Raw genomic sequence first — 15,844 nt, 5'->3', positions numbered from 1 at the left:
TTAGTCTCCGTTACTTTAGAGCTATTTCGCTGAAAAAGGAAGGAAAATAACTCTTCAGACATGCCACACCCTTCAAGCCAGAATGACTGCTTTGGGATTATAATCAATACACTTAGAGTTTCCAGTCTTCCCTGTCTTTAAAGCACTTTCCTACATGCAAAAGCCATGAAATCACTCAAATCTGGCAACAGATTTCTGCTTACCTTAAGACATTAACTGCTATAAAAAACTGACACTGTAATCTAAACCAGATGCATAGCTCTTACCGAGGTGAAACCTGATCAGTAATCTATATTTGAGAGGCAGGAACTGGATGAGAACCAGTTTTTAATAAAAACTGCACACAGAATCTCTCTGTTCTAGAAAGCATTCTGTGAGAAGTTCTCTTTGCCTATATTTCTAAACACTTTACACCTAGCAGCAAGCAAAGGAAAACACTGCACAGTCATTATGTCCTGTAGAACTGTATCCACTCAAAGGAACTACATAGTAACAAAGGCAAAAATTCGAGAGATACAGCAGAGTCAAAACCAAAATCCAACCCTGCTTACACTTTGCGCTGTATCCAAAGCACTGCTCCTTAAAGGTGGAGTAAAAAAATCAAGGACAGACAACTGTGTATAAAATCATGCTATGGTACTGCAGAGTGCCAGTACTGCTGATTTGGGAGAAAGGGTTAAACTCATGTCTTCATAATACATTTTAAAATAATACTCTGCCATCCTCATCCTTTTTTTCAGTAGAGGCACTCCCAAAACATTAATTAAGCCTGTACATGACTGGCCTGTACAAGTCTGTAAACCACACAGGGGGCTCTGCTTACCCATCCAATTATAGTATTCAGGCTGGAGAACTCTGGCTGTTTGAAACTAAATGGCATGAGCAGTTGCAACTATAATATACAGATGAAATTACAGGAGGAAAAATGTAATTGCTTGGTTTGGAATCATGAGGGATATGGTTTATAGCTTTACTTTTGTTTTAACTTCTGGGAACTCCAATGAACAAGCTCTCCTTACCTGTGAGTACATAATCATACCGGTTGACCTTGTTCAGCTTAAGTCCTTCATACAGTTCATGAAGCTCATTTGAATTTAACACCTGACCCTTCCAGTGGGAATAACCTGCAAAATAAATGCCAGATAATTTTTCAGGAGTTAGATGTTTCCATTTAGGATCACACAGATTATACACTTGAAGGGATTGTATCAGATACTAACACCAGGAAGCATTTCCACCTCCTCTTCTGTAAAATACTGTTGCCTGCTGTTGCTTAATGAAAGCTGCTGTCAGCAGAAAGTTAACACTCTCAACTTTTTCTTAGCATCTGTGCTTCTCAAAGGAGCTAGAGTGACTACAATGGAGTTTGAGACTGTCCATTTAACAGCAAATCGAGCAGAGAACAGCCAAGCTGCTGCACGTTTTCCTATGGAGTCTATACAACTGTACCTCTCCTGTGTGGAGGGGGACAAACATATGTTTTAGACTTCACTGGAGGAGGGTGTCAGTATAATCTATTCTACTTATTTTATACTAAGAAGAAAAAAAAAAAAAAAAGGTTGACAGGTAGATGACGAGCTTAAACAAGCTTGTGGATCTGTCTGGACACAGGGATGCAGTGCTGCTTCACCCATCAGATATGGTGTTCACTGGGACCTGGGACCTGCATGTAACAAATAGTGATCCCAGCAGAACATTGCCATGGATGCTTTTTGAACTTACAATGTCATCTGACAGATTTTCTTCCAAAAATAGCACAATTTTAATGCTGAGGATACTGGGGGAGGCAAATGAGTATCACAAAGACACTATAAACAGACAAATAATATCCATACACTCTTATTCTTGAATGATTTCTAAGAATTACAAGCTGATATTCTTGGCTGAGAAGTGGATGAAAGATTAAGTTACTTGGGAGATGCTGAACCGATTTCAGGAAACAACGGACCAAGCTCCACGGTAGTCAATTTCAAGGGAAGAAAAAAAAAAAAAAGTCTTCCTTAACGGACTAAACATTTGTTGAAAAATGTAAATGTACCTTGCAGCTTTCCATTAAAGCTTGCTCATCTAGACAGCAGCTTTCACTTCTGTTTATATAAGAATGGGGTTTCCTCCAGGATATTGGACAAAGAACCCACAATTTAACTCTCCCAACCTCCATAAATGCTGAGTTTGTTAAAAAGCTTATCTTTTATTAACTGGAATTAGGAAAAGTGAAATGTTACATGGGGTACCTTCTTTCACACTACACCCTTGTAAAGAAAATGGTATTTTGTTTGTTTTAATTTCTGCTCTTGGAGTTAGAAAATTCTGTGATAAAAACTGTTGGCTTTGATTATCACTCTAAACTGCATTATTAGAGTAACTGCCAAAAGGTGCCTAGAGCCTAGGATAAGCACATTTTTCAGTTTTCCTTCTTTTACATGCAAATACACCCACAGGAGGTTGAGCAGATGGATCATTTTGTTCTCCTCAGCTCACAAAGGCCTAGGCTCTAAAACACGACTAGCTGCCAGCTGGCTGGGGGACTGACTCACATCAGCCACCATGATCCCCTCCCTAGCAAATGCTTTTTAAAAAAGTCTCTGTGAAGAAAGAGACAAGGTGAGGGATTCCAGTGTTTTAGTTCCACTCCAGAACACAGCAGTACTCAAAGCAGCAACACCTAACACCTAAGCACATGTCTAGCCCCAAGTATAATGAGGAACCCTTGATGACAACTGACTCAAGTATTCAGTTTATTTAACACAGTGCAGACGTTTGCTCTGTCCCATCTGCAGCTTCAGGGTGAAATAATCTGCCCTCCCCTCTTCCTCAAACCTCTACTTCTATTAGCACTGCAAAGGCAGCCCATACAGGGACACAACAAAGTCCTTTTTATTCCATTGTGCCCATCAATGAAACCAAGCGCAGTTTTCAGCCACAGTGAAGATCAGCTGGCAAAGTGGGGGATCAATAATCTTACACACAGCCATAAAAATAACTGATAGACTGTCCAGACAACCTAGATACACCTGGGAGCCATTCCTATAATTTGTGAATGTGCAGGGTCTACCTAATTAAAAGTTCATCTCCCTATGTCAAGCTGTTTTAAACAGACAATGCACAGGGCCCATGTCATACTGTTCCTCCACTGATGGAGAGAAAAAAATACCTAAACAAAACGTTAGGTAGCCGCCCAGCTTAGCTCAGGAATTGTTAAATTATCCACATGAGGCAGGGACATTGTCTGAACTCTGTAGCAGTGACTTCCAAGGGTAACTAGAGTATCCTTTCTACCACCAGGTAACACATATAACACCACCTAAAGTCTAAAGACATGATAGTGGGAGAAAAAAAAAAACACACTAGGGACGCTCTCAGGGAAGCCCCAGCTATTCAGACAGAAGAAAAAGGGCAATGACTTCACTGGATCTGCAGAGAACTGTTGCTTCACTGGGAGCTGAACTATGTTTGAGTATGCAGAAACAAAAAACTGGTGAAGAACATGGAAACCACCCTAAGCCCTTTCCCCAAGGTAACTTCATGTAACATGATGAACAAGGGACAAATCCCACAACCCTACATCTATCCTATTCCGTTAGTGGCACATACAATCAAAAGGTAGCTTCTGTAGAAGAGAAGAAAAAGCTAGTTACTCATGTTCAAAAAGGGTTTAACTAACTGAAGGATGGATACCTTAGGGTCCCAAGAACAGGAAGAGGGATGATCTTGAAAGAGGAGAGGCAAAAAATCCAGATAGATACTGTGTGGTCAAAAAACTACTGCATAGTCTTGAACCCATAGCTAGGAATGCCAACACCAAGTTTAAACAACTGAGATCAAATCGGCTTTAGGGAAAGTGGCTGGAGTTAAGGATGATAATGAGGAATCGCTGACTTCCTCAGCTCAACATATGAATTTGGCTGGCAGTGAGCACATTTGAAGACCCAGAGCTGGCTTGCAAGATCTAAAAGAAAGGCAGTGTCCCAGAAATGTTATTCCTATGCCTACACCACTAAACATCAGTATCTGGGAAACATAGCAAGAGAAAAGTGAAAACTTTCTATTTAACTTACTATAACCTCTACACTGCAGTTGTATTTCCACTCAACAACACAGAAGTTCAAAGTCTCACAGTACTTGGCTATTTGCACAAACTGTACAAAAACCACAGCCAAGAAAACTAAACTGAGTTTCAAGTTTGTACTTGGCAAAACAACTGAATGCCATTCGGAGACCATGGAGCTGGTTAGTCACAGGAGCCAAAACAAATTATTACTCTCTTATTTTGGATATTAAGGTGAGATCTTGGCTTGTATCTTCCACAGTAGAAGAAGATGAGTCCTCCTTGTTTTAGTTAAAAGACCTCTGAGTAACTCCCCTCAGCACCAGACTGAGAGAGGAGAACATTGCAAATCATGATACAGCTCTCCAAAACTGCATGTGACTGAGACAGGACTGCATTAGGCTCCCAGGACAGTAATAAACACGTAGATGAACATAAACATTTAAACACCTTTATACCCCTTCTGCATATCTGTGTTATGGCCTTTTATTGCAATTAAATGTTACATATTTGCTTTTAAGTAGATAAGGGAATGAAAGACAGGTTAGATACGGTGCCTCTTGTCACTTAACCCTCTGATAAACATTCATTAGTCTCTAAGAAAATGTCTTGGTTCACCTACATGAAAATTAAGAAAAAAATCTGCAACCAAGAGAGGCAGCTAATACTGCATCTAAGATGCATTTACATACTTTTTTTGCCTTCCTCCACTGGTACATTTTTTTCTCCTTTGAAATCTATTTATAAGTCTCTTACTTCCAGAAACAAGGGAAAAAGAATAAAAATCCCAGGCATACCAGAAAAAAACCAAAAAACAAGTTACCATTTAAGTATAACAAGGCATGTAAGATTTCTTTGTTTTCCAGCCAAGAACAGTCTATTCTGAGGTTTGAGTTCCTCCTGTGGTGCTCCCTGCAAAACTGTTCCAAGTGTTTTCAGTAACCAAGTACTTCACGTGGGAAAAAGGAAGAAAAGCCTAGTGTTTAAGGCATGTAACAGGCAGGTAATCTGGTCCCAGCTGTGCCACAAAATTCACATGCAAACTCTGACAACCAACCTGGTCTAAACAAATGGCTTAATCTTCAGTTATCAGGAGACCTTCAACAAAACCAGAAATACAATCCAAGTTCTCCACTGTGTTTTTTAAAGCTGGTCAGTGTGGGAGTAAAATACTACCAGTGTTAGGCAGGATTGGAGATCTTCTCCTTTTGTTCCACGCTACACAGGTGTGAATGACTGCATCCATGTGGTAAACTGTGAAGAATCCCATCAGTGAGACCTAGCCATAATTTCTCATGTATTAGGCCTACCAGCCAACCCAACCACCCACTACACATCCACTAAGTGGAAGTTTGAAAAAACAGGGTATTTGTTCTGGAGTGGTTTCAAAGGTAGGATTTGGATGGCAAAGTAAGCACATGATATGCTTATCATTAACTACCAATTAAAAACAAAAATGCAAATCAACAAAGAACTAAAAATGCACCCCAAATGTTCAATAATATAATTAAAACCCCCTAGATTTTTATTTTTGCACATCAGACAATGAGATGCTTCTGCAAACAATACAATAAAACAGAATTAAAAGCACAGAATTGTTGTAGTTTGTATGACAGCTTTTTTATTTGTACATGAAGCCTGATGCTATTCAAGGGTGAGTCACTCTAATCATAAAAGTTCCTCACCAAGCAACATGTCAAACTATTCTCCAAGGGGGACTGATTTTAAGCACATTTTCCGAATTTCAGGATTATCAGAGACTAAAGAATGTTGAATTTTCTGAGCAGGAGTCAGCAGAAATATGCCTTGTGACATGTTGCTAATTTAAAGACAGGACAAAAAAAAAAGATTCACCAAAAAAAGCCTGTGTTAGTAATGAATTCTCTCTGCATTTTATCTTTTGCTGACAAGACCAGGTTTAAAGACAAGGATGGGAAAAGAAAGAATCCCACGTTCAAAACACTTTGCTACCTGTGACCCTTTTGATGTGTCACACTCTTCTAGAAACTGCAGTTCAGATTCTGAAACACTACAGCTTTTATGCTGACCACAGAAAGGTTTCTCACAAGATCTTGTTCTTGTAGGAAAACCAAGTCATCTTTGTCAGTTCATCCAGCAGGATTCCCATGTATTGTGGCACTGCTCCAGACACAAGCCACAGCCCAGCAAGGCAGTTGCTGTTCAGTAAGTCCTGCAGTGGCACAGACAGCATATACATTGATTTGCAGGTACTAGTTTGTGTGCAGACATGCATAAATGTTCATGACTTGGAAAAGTCCTCATATGAGGACACCACATCTTCTTACACACTGCTCTCAAAGAGGAGGTGCAAAGCCACTGGGCTTAGAATCTTCCTTTGATTTAAGAAAGGGTAGAAAGGGCTTAATGGAAAAACTGCAGCGTTAGACAACTAGACCTGCCATAAAAGGGACTATAAGCCCTGTCTTTTCCATTCTTTCCTCTTTCAGACAAATGACCAAGACTTTTAAATATAATCTCCTTTTACACACTCTTGGTAAATCCAAACACTAACCATATTTTGATATTTTTTTTCCTGAAAGCTCCTCTTTCCAAAGTCATGAGGTTGTGCAGCAACCTTTTCAATTTTTAACACATTTACTAAGATAATAAAGATTACAGAAAAAATCCTGAATACCAGGAGACAAAACAGTCCAAAAGTTCTAAATATTTTAAACATCTTGGAGACGTTTTTTGTTTTGGAATGTTCATTTAGGCCTTCTTAGGGGAAAAAAACCCAAACAACAAAAAACAAACCACTAATTTGTTGTTCCTTATACTATCTTCATCATCTGCCAAACCTTGAAGGAAGCACTGGTAATGTTTCTCCAGCTGGGATACTATTAAAAAAAAATAAAAAAATCTTCCTTCTTTTATGTTTTAAAAACCTGGTCATCCTATTGGTAATGTAATTTTCCTACCTTCAGACACATTCCGTTTATGGTCCAATAACACCTCTATTAAGCTCATTTAATGCCCTATAAAGCTGATTTAATCTTGAAACTGAAAGCCAACAAACGACAGGTGCTCATCCATCTTGAGTGCCGAGTTATTTCATGTGAAAAAATTGCTTAATTTCTGTAAAATTACAACAGTTTTACCCAGCGATCAATAACTAAACAATACAAAAAATTTCCAAACTCTAAAACGAGTCTAAAAACAACCCATAAGTCACAGATAAACATCTCTTTAAAAAAAAATGAGAGAAACTTTGGACTGAGCCAAAGGTTACAAGTAAAATAAGCAGCTTTTTGCCTGAGCCAGGAAAGACCCCCACCCCTTGTTTAATTATTACCTCTTTCTGCCTTCCCTCAACAAGCAGAGATAGCTTTCTAGCTACCTTTAAAACATTCACTCCTTCACAGGGTGACACTAAATTCCTTCCATGATAGGAATATCATACAACCTTTTGAAAGCTGCACAGATCTCAACACAGTAAGAGGGCAGAGGCTTCCTGGGCTACCCTATTTTAAAAACTTAGTAGTTTATTAATAGATCTGTATCTGTGAGATATTAGTAAAGTATTTCAACTTCCGTCACTTATTTAGTTAGCGAGTTTTTCAGAAACAATTTCTGCTCTTTTCCAAGATGTTAAAGTCAGAATCTGTTTCTGAATTCTTTTTTTAAGACATTCTTAGAAATTCTTTATCTAGAGTAGACCTCTCCTCAAACAACCTGCCACCACCATAAGAGCAGACGTATTTCTCTTGATCCAAAACCAGCAAGGCCCTTGGAGGTCCTTTATGGATAAAAGGTATTGCTAAAATAAACATATATTTCATCTTTCTTTTAAAAAATAAAATACTCTAGCACTGTGAGTGTTAGGAACTCAAAGTATTATGTAAGTGCATCATGTTTAGGCTTAGAACCTAAGTAAAAATAGACTCAAAAGTATTAACATTCCACCCCCTCTCTCCCTCCAGAATGTAATTTCAGGATATTTGCTAGCCATCTAGGTACACCCATAAAGAGAGAAAACACTGAGTCTAGCTCAGTATTCTTCTGATGTTTGGGCTGGTAACATGATTATGAGTATCACAGGGCCATAACACAGAGGAACAGCACTGAAGACTCCCCCATTCACAGGACTGACTGTGTAGATGGCTGTATTTGTGTCACTTCACTGACTGAGTTAATTAGATTACTGCCTAACAAAATAAACTCACGCTCAAGTAGCAAAACAGGACATTACCACATCATATCACAACCTAATCCCAAATCCAGACTTCTATGTGACTTGAAATAAAACATGAAAATTACATTTCTCTCCTCTATCCTGAAAATGTGAGTGAAAATGTAAAACCAATCTCCTTTCCCCTAACTTGGGATGAGGTAGGTCACATGTTGAGTAGATCTGAGTGACTGTGCAGTGGTATCTGAAGACACATGTAAGATTTTTACCTGTGTGGTTTGAAAACTGGACAGAGTTCACCGTATCAACTTCAAATCCCAAAACCTGGAACAGAACACAGAAACACTTATTTTACTAACACACCTTTGTTAATAAGCTATGAGGATCACAAAACACAAGAAAGCATTCTTATTTCCTAGTGCATGTTTAAAAATCTTGAGAGCTGTTTTAAACTGAAAGCTAAGCCAACATAAACAAACAGACAGTTCATCTCCAGACATGGAACAGAAGTGACACTGGCAACAGCACCAGAAAAACAGAGCTTTGGATCCTCAGGGTAAAGTTCATTTGGAGATAAGAACAGAGAAGCTGGCCAAGCAGCAATGACTGAAGCCCTGAAGAAAGCCTTGTTTTCATCTTCCATGTCAAGAAAAGCAGTCTAAATTTCAAGGTACTAAATTAACGTGAAATAGTGAGGGAGGATGCTGTTAGTATTCCAGAAAGCTAATCTTTCCAAAAGGACAGAAGAATTTTAAAAGGGATGAACATTATTAGCCATCCTTCGACATTACAAGCAGTTTCCTTACAACTAAAAGAGAATAGAAAGAAATTACAAAGAATTTATTTGAGCCATGATTAAGCAATCAAAGGGAGAGAGCTCTTAAAAACACAAAGTAATAAAAGCTTAAAGCATGCTCCAAAAGCCACCTGCTACCTTGCATTACCAACAATCCAAATATTGAAATATCCAAGAATTTGCTACTGCAATCAACAACCACATCCTTGTTACCGAAAAAGAGATAAATACTATGAAAACATGAGCATTGAATCAGGAAAAAATTAATTAAGGTTTTTAACCTGACAATAAGTGCTTGATACAGGCTTGCATTGCTGTTCAAGCCATTTTTAGACATTTTTATCTGCCATGAAAGAAAGTCTAATGCAACAGTGACATAACAGCCTGACAATTAATATCTGTTTCCACATTCTAAGAACTCTCCTCAAGATGAGCTGCTATATATATGGCTCAGTGAGTCATACCAGGAGATAATAGTAATGATGCATCGCTGTTTATGATCCACATTCAGGCAATTTGCTGAGGAGGGGGGAGTGAACAAACGGGGCTTTTGCCAGTCACGCTTTTCACCAAGACACACGCTTCTCCCTTTTTATCACGAAGGCAACCCCTTCATAGATACTAAAAATCTCTGGGTGTTTGGTGCCAGACATTAGGTTTTCCCTGTGCATGTACTTCATCTTGCACATGAAAGTAATTAAATGATAAACCCCTTATTTCAAACCCTGGGCTGCTACAAGATGGAGGTACTTGCTGCAGTGGGTAGTTCCTTCTGCCTGCAGGCGCTGCATTTCTGTCCTTTCACAGCTCAGAGCCCACACAAGTCTTCACAGAATAAGTCACTTCTTTCAATATATAATAAAGATTTCTGTTCATCCCTAACCAGAAAGCAAAGTAATCTTACATTAATTACAAGGCAGAATGGTGGGTTATCTGTGTCTGATCAAGTGAAAATTAACCTCAGCTTCTACTATGACCTGTGTCTTGTTTCACCTTGGTGGATTTTATTTTAAGACCCAGGAGTTAAAGGTGTGAGAACATGACAATAACATTATGACCTCAACCTTGATGTATGCACATGCTCTTAAAAGAAATAAATGAGAATACTGCCTCCAAGCAGGCTGTCATCCCATATGCAAATCCCTTTCCTATAATGAGGAGACCTGTAAAGGTAATAAGAACTTCTAACAGCTTGATAACAATTGTGAATTAGTCAACTTCTGCACAATATTTAGAACACGTCTCTCCAACTGTTTAACACTTGACTCTATCAAACACAACTACTAGGATTTAGTTACTAATCAGGTTTACACTTAGTGCTTTAGGTAAGAAGAACACACAACTGTTTGTAGGAAATGCTGCTCCATAACATGGATAAACAGGCCCTATACGAGCTGGGGATCACAAGAAAGAGCAGTCCTTCTTCACTGACTCCAACAGCACTAGCTATTATTTGATTTCTCAACAAGCTTTTCTGTAGGATTAGGGATTTTTTTGTTTGCTTTGGCCAGTCAACCTGCTTCAAACAGCAGAAGGGAGGCCAGCTCTTTTGGACACAGCTATGTCTCAAGGTTAGCTGAGCTGAACACTTCGCAAAAGATAGTTCAAGAAAGTGATTTTGAATAATTAAGGAAAAGTCACAGATCAAATTTAGCAAAGGAGCTCAATATTTTCACTTTGCTCATTAGTGCAAAACAAGCTAAAAAGTCTCCATAACGATCACTTACTGGTGTTAGTCTACTCCGTCATAGTTACTAATCTGCCCTAAAGTTATCCTTTGAATCAATGCACATTACTATAATCTAACATACCTAATTACCTAATTACGCAATTCTCTACTTCTGATTCAACCCTCAAAATAAACTATGGTTACTCTGCTACAAGGAAGTTCCCTTTACAAATATTATTATCAAAACAGAGAGTAGTTAAAAGGCATAAAATGTCATTTAAAAAACAAATTATAATTAGAAAACATAATTAGTACTACCTTTAAAATGGAAGTTTAAAATGTTGAGGTCTAGACTTAGTATAAAGTATTATAATAATAAATAATAATTATGAAGTCAAGTTAAGCCAGTATGTGTTTGCTACCAAGGCAAACTGAAGTCTCAAGGAATTTAGTCATCAGATGACCTGAAAACAGTGTACACAAAAGTGCAAAAAAGCAGCTTTTGACAGCAATCATCTCTTCCATGGCTGCAGAGGAAACTGTGTCTTAAAATGAACAACACAAACCAAAATCAACAACTTGATCATTTTAAGTGGATAAGGAAATGTTATCTCCTTCCCTCAACCAACGACTAAAAACCAGTACCAACAGTCTTGTTAAATCTTTTTAATATATACCCATATTTTTAATTTCTTGGGCAGACCTAACTAAAAGCACTGATTATGAGGTATTTTAATTAATTAAAAAGTTCTACCCAAAGCTGAGGTTAAGTAAATTTTAAGTGAAATTTAACTACCCAATTAGAAATACAGTATTTTCACATGTATGGACCTAGAAAACTGAGATCAGAGCAAGCATATGAAATCAGATAAATAATTTTTTTTAAAAGTCTGTCATATTTGTACACAAAATCATGCATTTAGCTGGATATCAACAATTTTTTCAACATTATAAAACAGTAAGAATCAAAATTTCCTCTAGAAAATTACTAGAAACCACAAATTCAACACAGCATTAAAGTCAATTATTTATTAATTTTCTTGCTTGTTAATATGAAACACATTTAAATTATTTTAATTAATTGATTTAAATTCAATCAATTTCAGTTACTGTTGTTTTTCCTACATACAGAAACAAACCTCTTCATGTTTCTGAAGCAAATACATAAATAGGCACCAGTTCAGTTGTCAACACCTTTCCTTACTTCATGAGCAACCAAAATGCCGTAATGCAGCAAAGTCTGAATGTCAAATGGTAAATAAATATGAAATGAGATCTATACAGTAATTTTGTGGGGTTCAGTCAACAGAGGACAAATTCAAGCTGGTAATGGCTTGTCACAGTTCACTGAAGTACACAGTTATCACAATGCTTTGCTCAAAAATACAGCAGAAGGCACAAGTAGCACTTTGCCAGGTCCACCTGCCTGACAAAGGTTTTTACTGAGATACTGACAGCTTCACCTTATACTCCCTGATGCACCACTTTCCCTTTGCTTCCTGAAAGTCTCTGCATATCAACCTGCTACGTAGAACAACCTAAAGACCTAGACAGTCAGAAAATGCCTTGAGTTATACAGGATCTACATATATACCTAGATCTTAGTTCTGGTTCACTTCTAAAAATGCAACCTTTTGGGCTTTGTCACTGTGTGAACTCATTAATTAGAGCTTTTTTAAAATTAAGTCTTTCTTCTTCCTTCTTGCAGAAAGCATTTCAGTCATACATAGAATGAAACATGCTATTTCTTCACCTCAAAAATCTAGCACCTAAGATTGTTAGAAATAGAAGATTGCAAGCATACGTTTCCTTCAAGAGAACAGCCTAAGTTGTGCCTCTTATGTGAAGGGTGGCATTGTAAAACAAGAGAAACTAAACCATTCCACATTATGGACAATTGTGATTATAGCAACAGAGAAATTAACAGGAAGATTCTGAAACAAATGCAACATCTCAAACTGAGTTTTAATGATTGCTAAGCTTCATGTTTATATTTGTGTAATTTACATTATGCACAATGGTCTGGAGACAAATACAAGTAATAGTTTTTACCTCCTAATTGTATTTGGTATTTGATTGATAACACCACTTCAGATGGAAAACTGTTCATTTCAAAGATAAGCTCTGCCACAGAGTAAATACTAATATAAACCCTTACTTAATACTTTTATTTACTCTGATAAGCACTTAGAGAAATGTGAAAAGCTGTTACTGAACTGGTTCCGTTTAAAATTTGTACTGCAGCTTTGCTATGCTTCTGCAGAGGAAAAAAGTAAATTTTCAATAGTATCACTTCATAGTACTCAAAAAGTTCTCATTTTTTCTTGCTTGTATTCAGTTGGGGGGGGGAAGGAAAGGAGATAAATAACTTAGATCTCTAAAGTGTGTGAGAAAAACTGTCACTGGAATTACATGAACTTCTGAACCCAACTTCTTTTATTACTTTCCTGGATACTAGACATTACAAACAAACATAGCCTAAGATTTCCGATGTATTATATTACATATTTAGAGAAAAAGAGGTTTAGGGAAGGCTGAGAAATACCAAGATGCTGTGGAATCACTGTCCTTGGAAGTTTTCAGGACCCAAGAGGACAAAATCCTGAGCAACCTAGTCTGAACTTAGTGCTGACCCAGCTTGGCGCAGGAGGCTGGACTGGGGACCTCCTGAGGTCCCTTCCAGCCTGAGTGACTCTATCATTCAGTGATACTGCTACAAACAAAAAGCTCAGCTTTTCCACTGTAGAACTCCACTTGTAAAATCACACAAAATGTCATCACCAGCTACCCATCCTAAAGTTCTGGGTTTATGTTTACACTAGTAACTATACCCATTTTTTCAGTAAAGATAGTATCCCCTTTGCTGTTGACCATTGGACCAATTTAACTAGAATTCTTTAGTTTGTACTTAATTTAGATAACCTTACAGAACAATAAGCTAGTTCTGCAAGAATGAAATTCAATTTAAAATACCTCTCTATTCTGCACCATGGCCAGTACATATTTCCCTCTTTTTAGGCCTCTAGTGGCATTTCATTTTAAGGTTTGAAACTAAAATCCCAAGGCAGCACTGCAGCTCAAGTTAGAGGAAAAATCTGGAAAAATGAATGAAAGTGTGAAAGGTGGCCGGGGGGAGAAAGAAAAAAAGCAGTGTAAGAAAAAAAACACAACACAACAACAGCAAAAAACCAACAGTGTAGAAAAGCAGACTTTGCAATCTGCATACATTTCTTCCATAGTGTCTGTGTCCCTTGAGAGATATTCACAGGTTGCTATCTACATTTCATCAAAGCTGAGACCTCCATGTGAACTTTGCAGTTCCTTCTAAGTTCTTAATTCCAGAAAATGGTAGCTTTACCATAGCAGAATGTATCAAAACAATTTTTCCCGACTCCACAAACCAAACAAATACAGGGAAGATATCAGAGGTTGAAGTTGTAAATCCTAGTTCAGCCAGCAATTCATAAATTCTTTTACTGGGAACACTAGATACTCCATTTCTTGTATGCATAATTAGAGCTTCTCATCCAGATCTGAGCTACCAATGTGCCACAGGTGAAAATATCACTATATAGTTTGTTCACATCTCTAAAAGGTAAGTTTATCTCCAAGGGAAATGCAGTTTGACAAGAAAGGGGCACTGGCTAAGAAAGTAGGAACAAGATTCTGCTAACCAGGAGAAAAGAACCTTTGAGACTACACTTTTGAAAGGAGGGTTTGACCTTAATGCATCTAGTTGCCCCCACTGTATTATAACACTTAACTTTCTTGCACTTCAACTCTTCTGCTTTGTAGCTAGATACTCACTTCATAAGTTAAGTTTATAAAAAAGGATTACTCTGTTCCAATAAATATTTAAAAGATGAACCATCCTAGCCAGGTATGTCCTGTCCTTTATGCCAATAGATGGTAACAGACTGATGAGTTGCAGCAAAGTAGCAGTAGATATTAAGAATAGTGAGAAGGTCAACACAGACTAGATAAGTGAGTCAAAACCATCTAGATAGAGCCTTAAAAAAGCAGCATACTAAATTATGCACAGAACTCCAAATCAAGGATTCAGGTATGCAAACTCAACTGTGCTACTGATTTGTTTTCCTCTGCTGGGCAAGATCAACATGCTATATTTTCAGAAACAACTACTAATTTCAGCTGCTTCCCTACTCAATTACTAAATTGTGCTGCCTAGGAACGATTCAAAAAGTCATGAAACCCAGGCAGATGTCACTGCTTTCAACTCCGAAGTGGCAGTCAGGCTTGTCTTTATTGTATTGACCTATGCTCTGCTAAAATCTCTTGCCTGAGTTTAGAGAGATTGTCTCTGCAGAGAAAATATGTCCTTGCAAAGAGTCTGAGAAGCAAGGAACTGTTACCCTCAAACCTTTTAGTGTGTGCACTCATCCTCCTGGTAAAAAACGAGCAGTTACTGCTACTGAAGGATTTCTCAGCTAATTGCATTTTTGGATCAAGATATGCAAGTTCTAAAGCACAACAAGATCATTACAGTCTGACCTCCTGATCATTTCCTATTTCCAAACCCTTTCTAACCATTTTGGCATTCATTTAAGGAAGCAGAAGGCAGGCATCTGGAGAACATGGTCTACCACCCTGCTATCTTAAATACAACACTACTACAGATTTCAGTGGCAGGAGTTGTAAAAACTAAATGCTGTTTCAAATGCTGCATATTAATCTCCTTAAAGTATTAAAAATAAAAGCCTTCATAGAGCCCTGTGAACTGTACAGGTGTTAGTTCATTCGGAACTGTATTATCAGTGAACAGTGACAAAGGAAAGAAGACCACCACTCTACAAAGCATTGTGCTTAAACTAGTAATAACACTTGAACCCACATGTAAAGATCCAGTGTCCTGTTCTTCACATACACAGTAAGAATACAGCTAGAAACAAACATAGGTCCCTCCCTTCCTGCCACCAAAGAAGAGCTTAAGGAATTTATGCAGAACAGAATCAATTATATGTATTATTTGTCCTCTATCTGTGTGCTGCCATGATCTCTGCAGTACTGTATATGTGTGATCCTGTACTTTGTTTTTCAGTTCTGAGACCATGCCACCCACTGCAACAACTGCAACAGACACAAAATACCCTTGTTTTACCCCACAAATTAATGTGTTGTGTTTTGGGTTTTTTTTGTTTGGTTTTGGGTTTTTCTGTTTGT

At 37.8% G+C, this 15,844-nt stretch overlaps 1 protein-coding gene across 1 annotated transcript in view; it reads right to left on the bottom strand.

Annotated features, from left to right (window-relative positions):
* Positions 1 to 15,844, bottom strand: part of PDXK (pyridoxal kinase) — a 44,373-nt gene that overhangs the window by 16,225 nt on the left and 12,304 nt on the right. The window contains exons 2-3 of the mRNA XM_051608635.1: positions 8,468 to 8,522; positions 1,020 to 1,124 (exon numbers count right to left, since the gene is read on the bottom strand). Of these exons, the coding sequence (XP_051464595.1) occupies positions 1,020 to 1,124; positions 8,468 to 8,522 (160 nt within the window). The remainder of the gene's footprint in view (positions 1 to 1,019; positions 1,125 to 8,467; positions 8,523 to 15,844) is intronic.

The sequence above is a fragment of the Apus apus genome, chromosome 1 (genome assembly GCF_020740795.1).
Source record: "Apus apus isolate bApuApu2 chromosome 1, bApuApu2.pri.cur, whole genome shotgun sequence".
Taxonomy (NCBI): domain Eukaryota; kingdom Metazoa; phylum Chordata; class Aves; order Apodiformes; family Apodidae; genus Apus; species Apus apus.
This window is presented reverse-complemented; position numbering and strand designations above follow the sequence as displayed.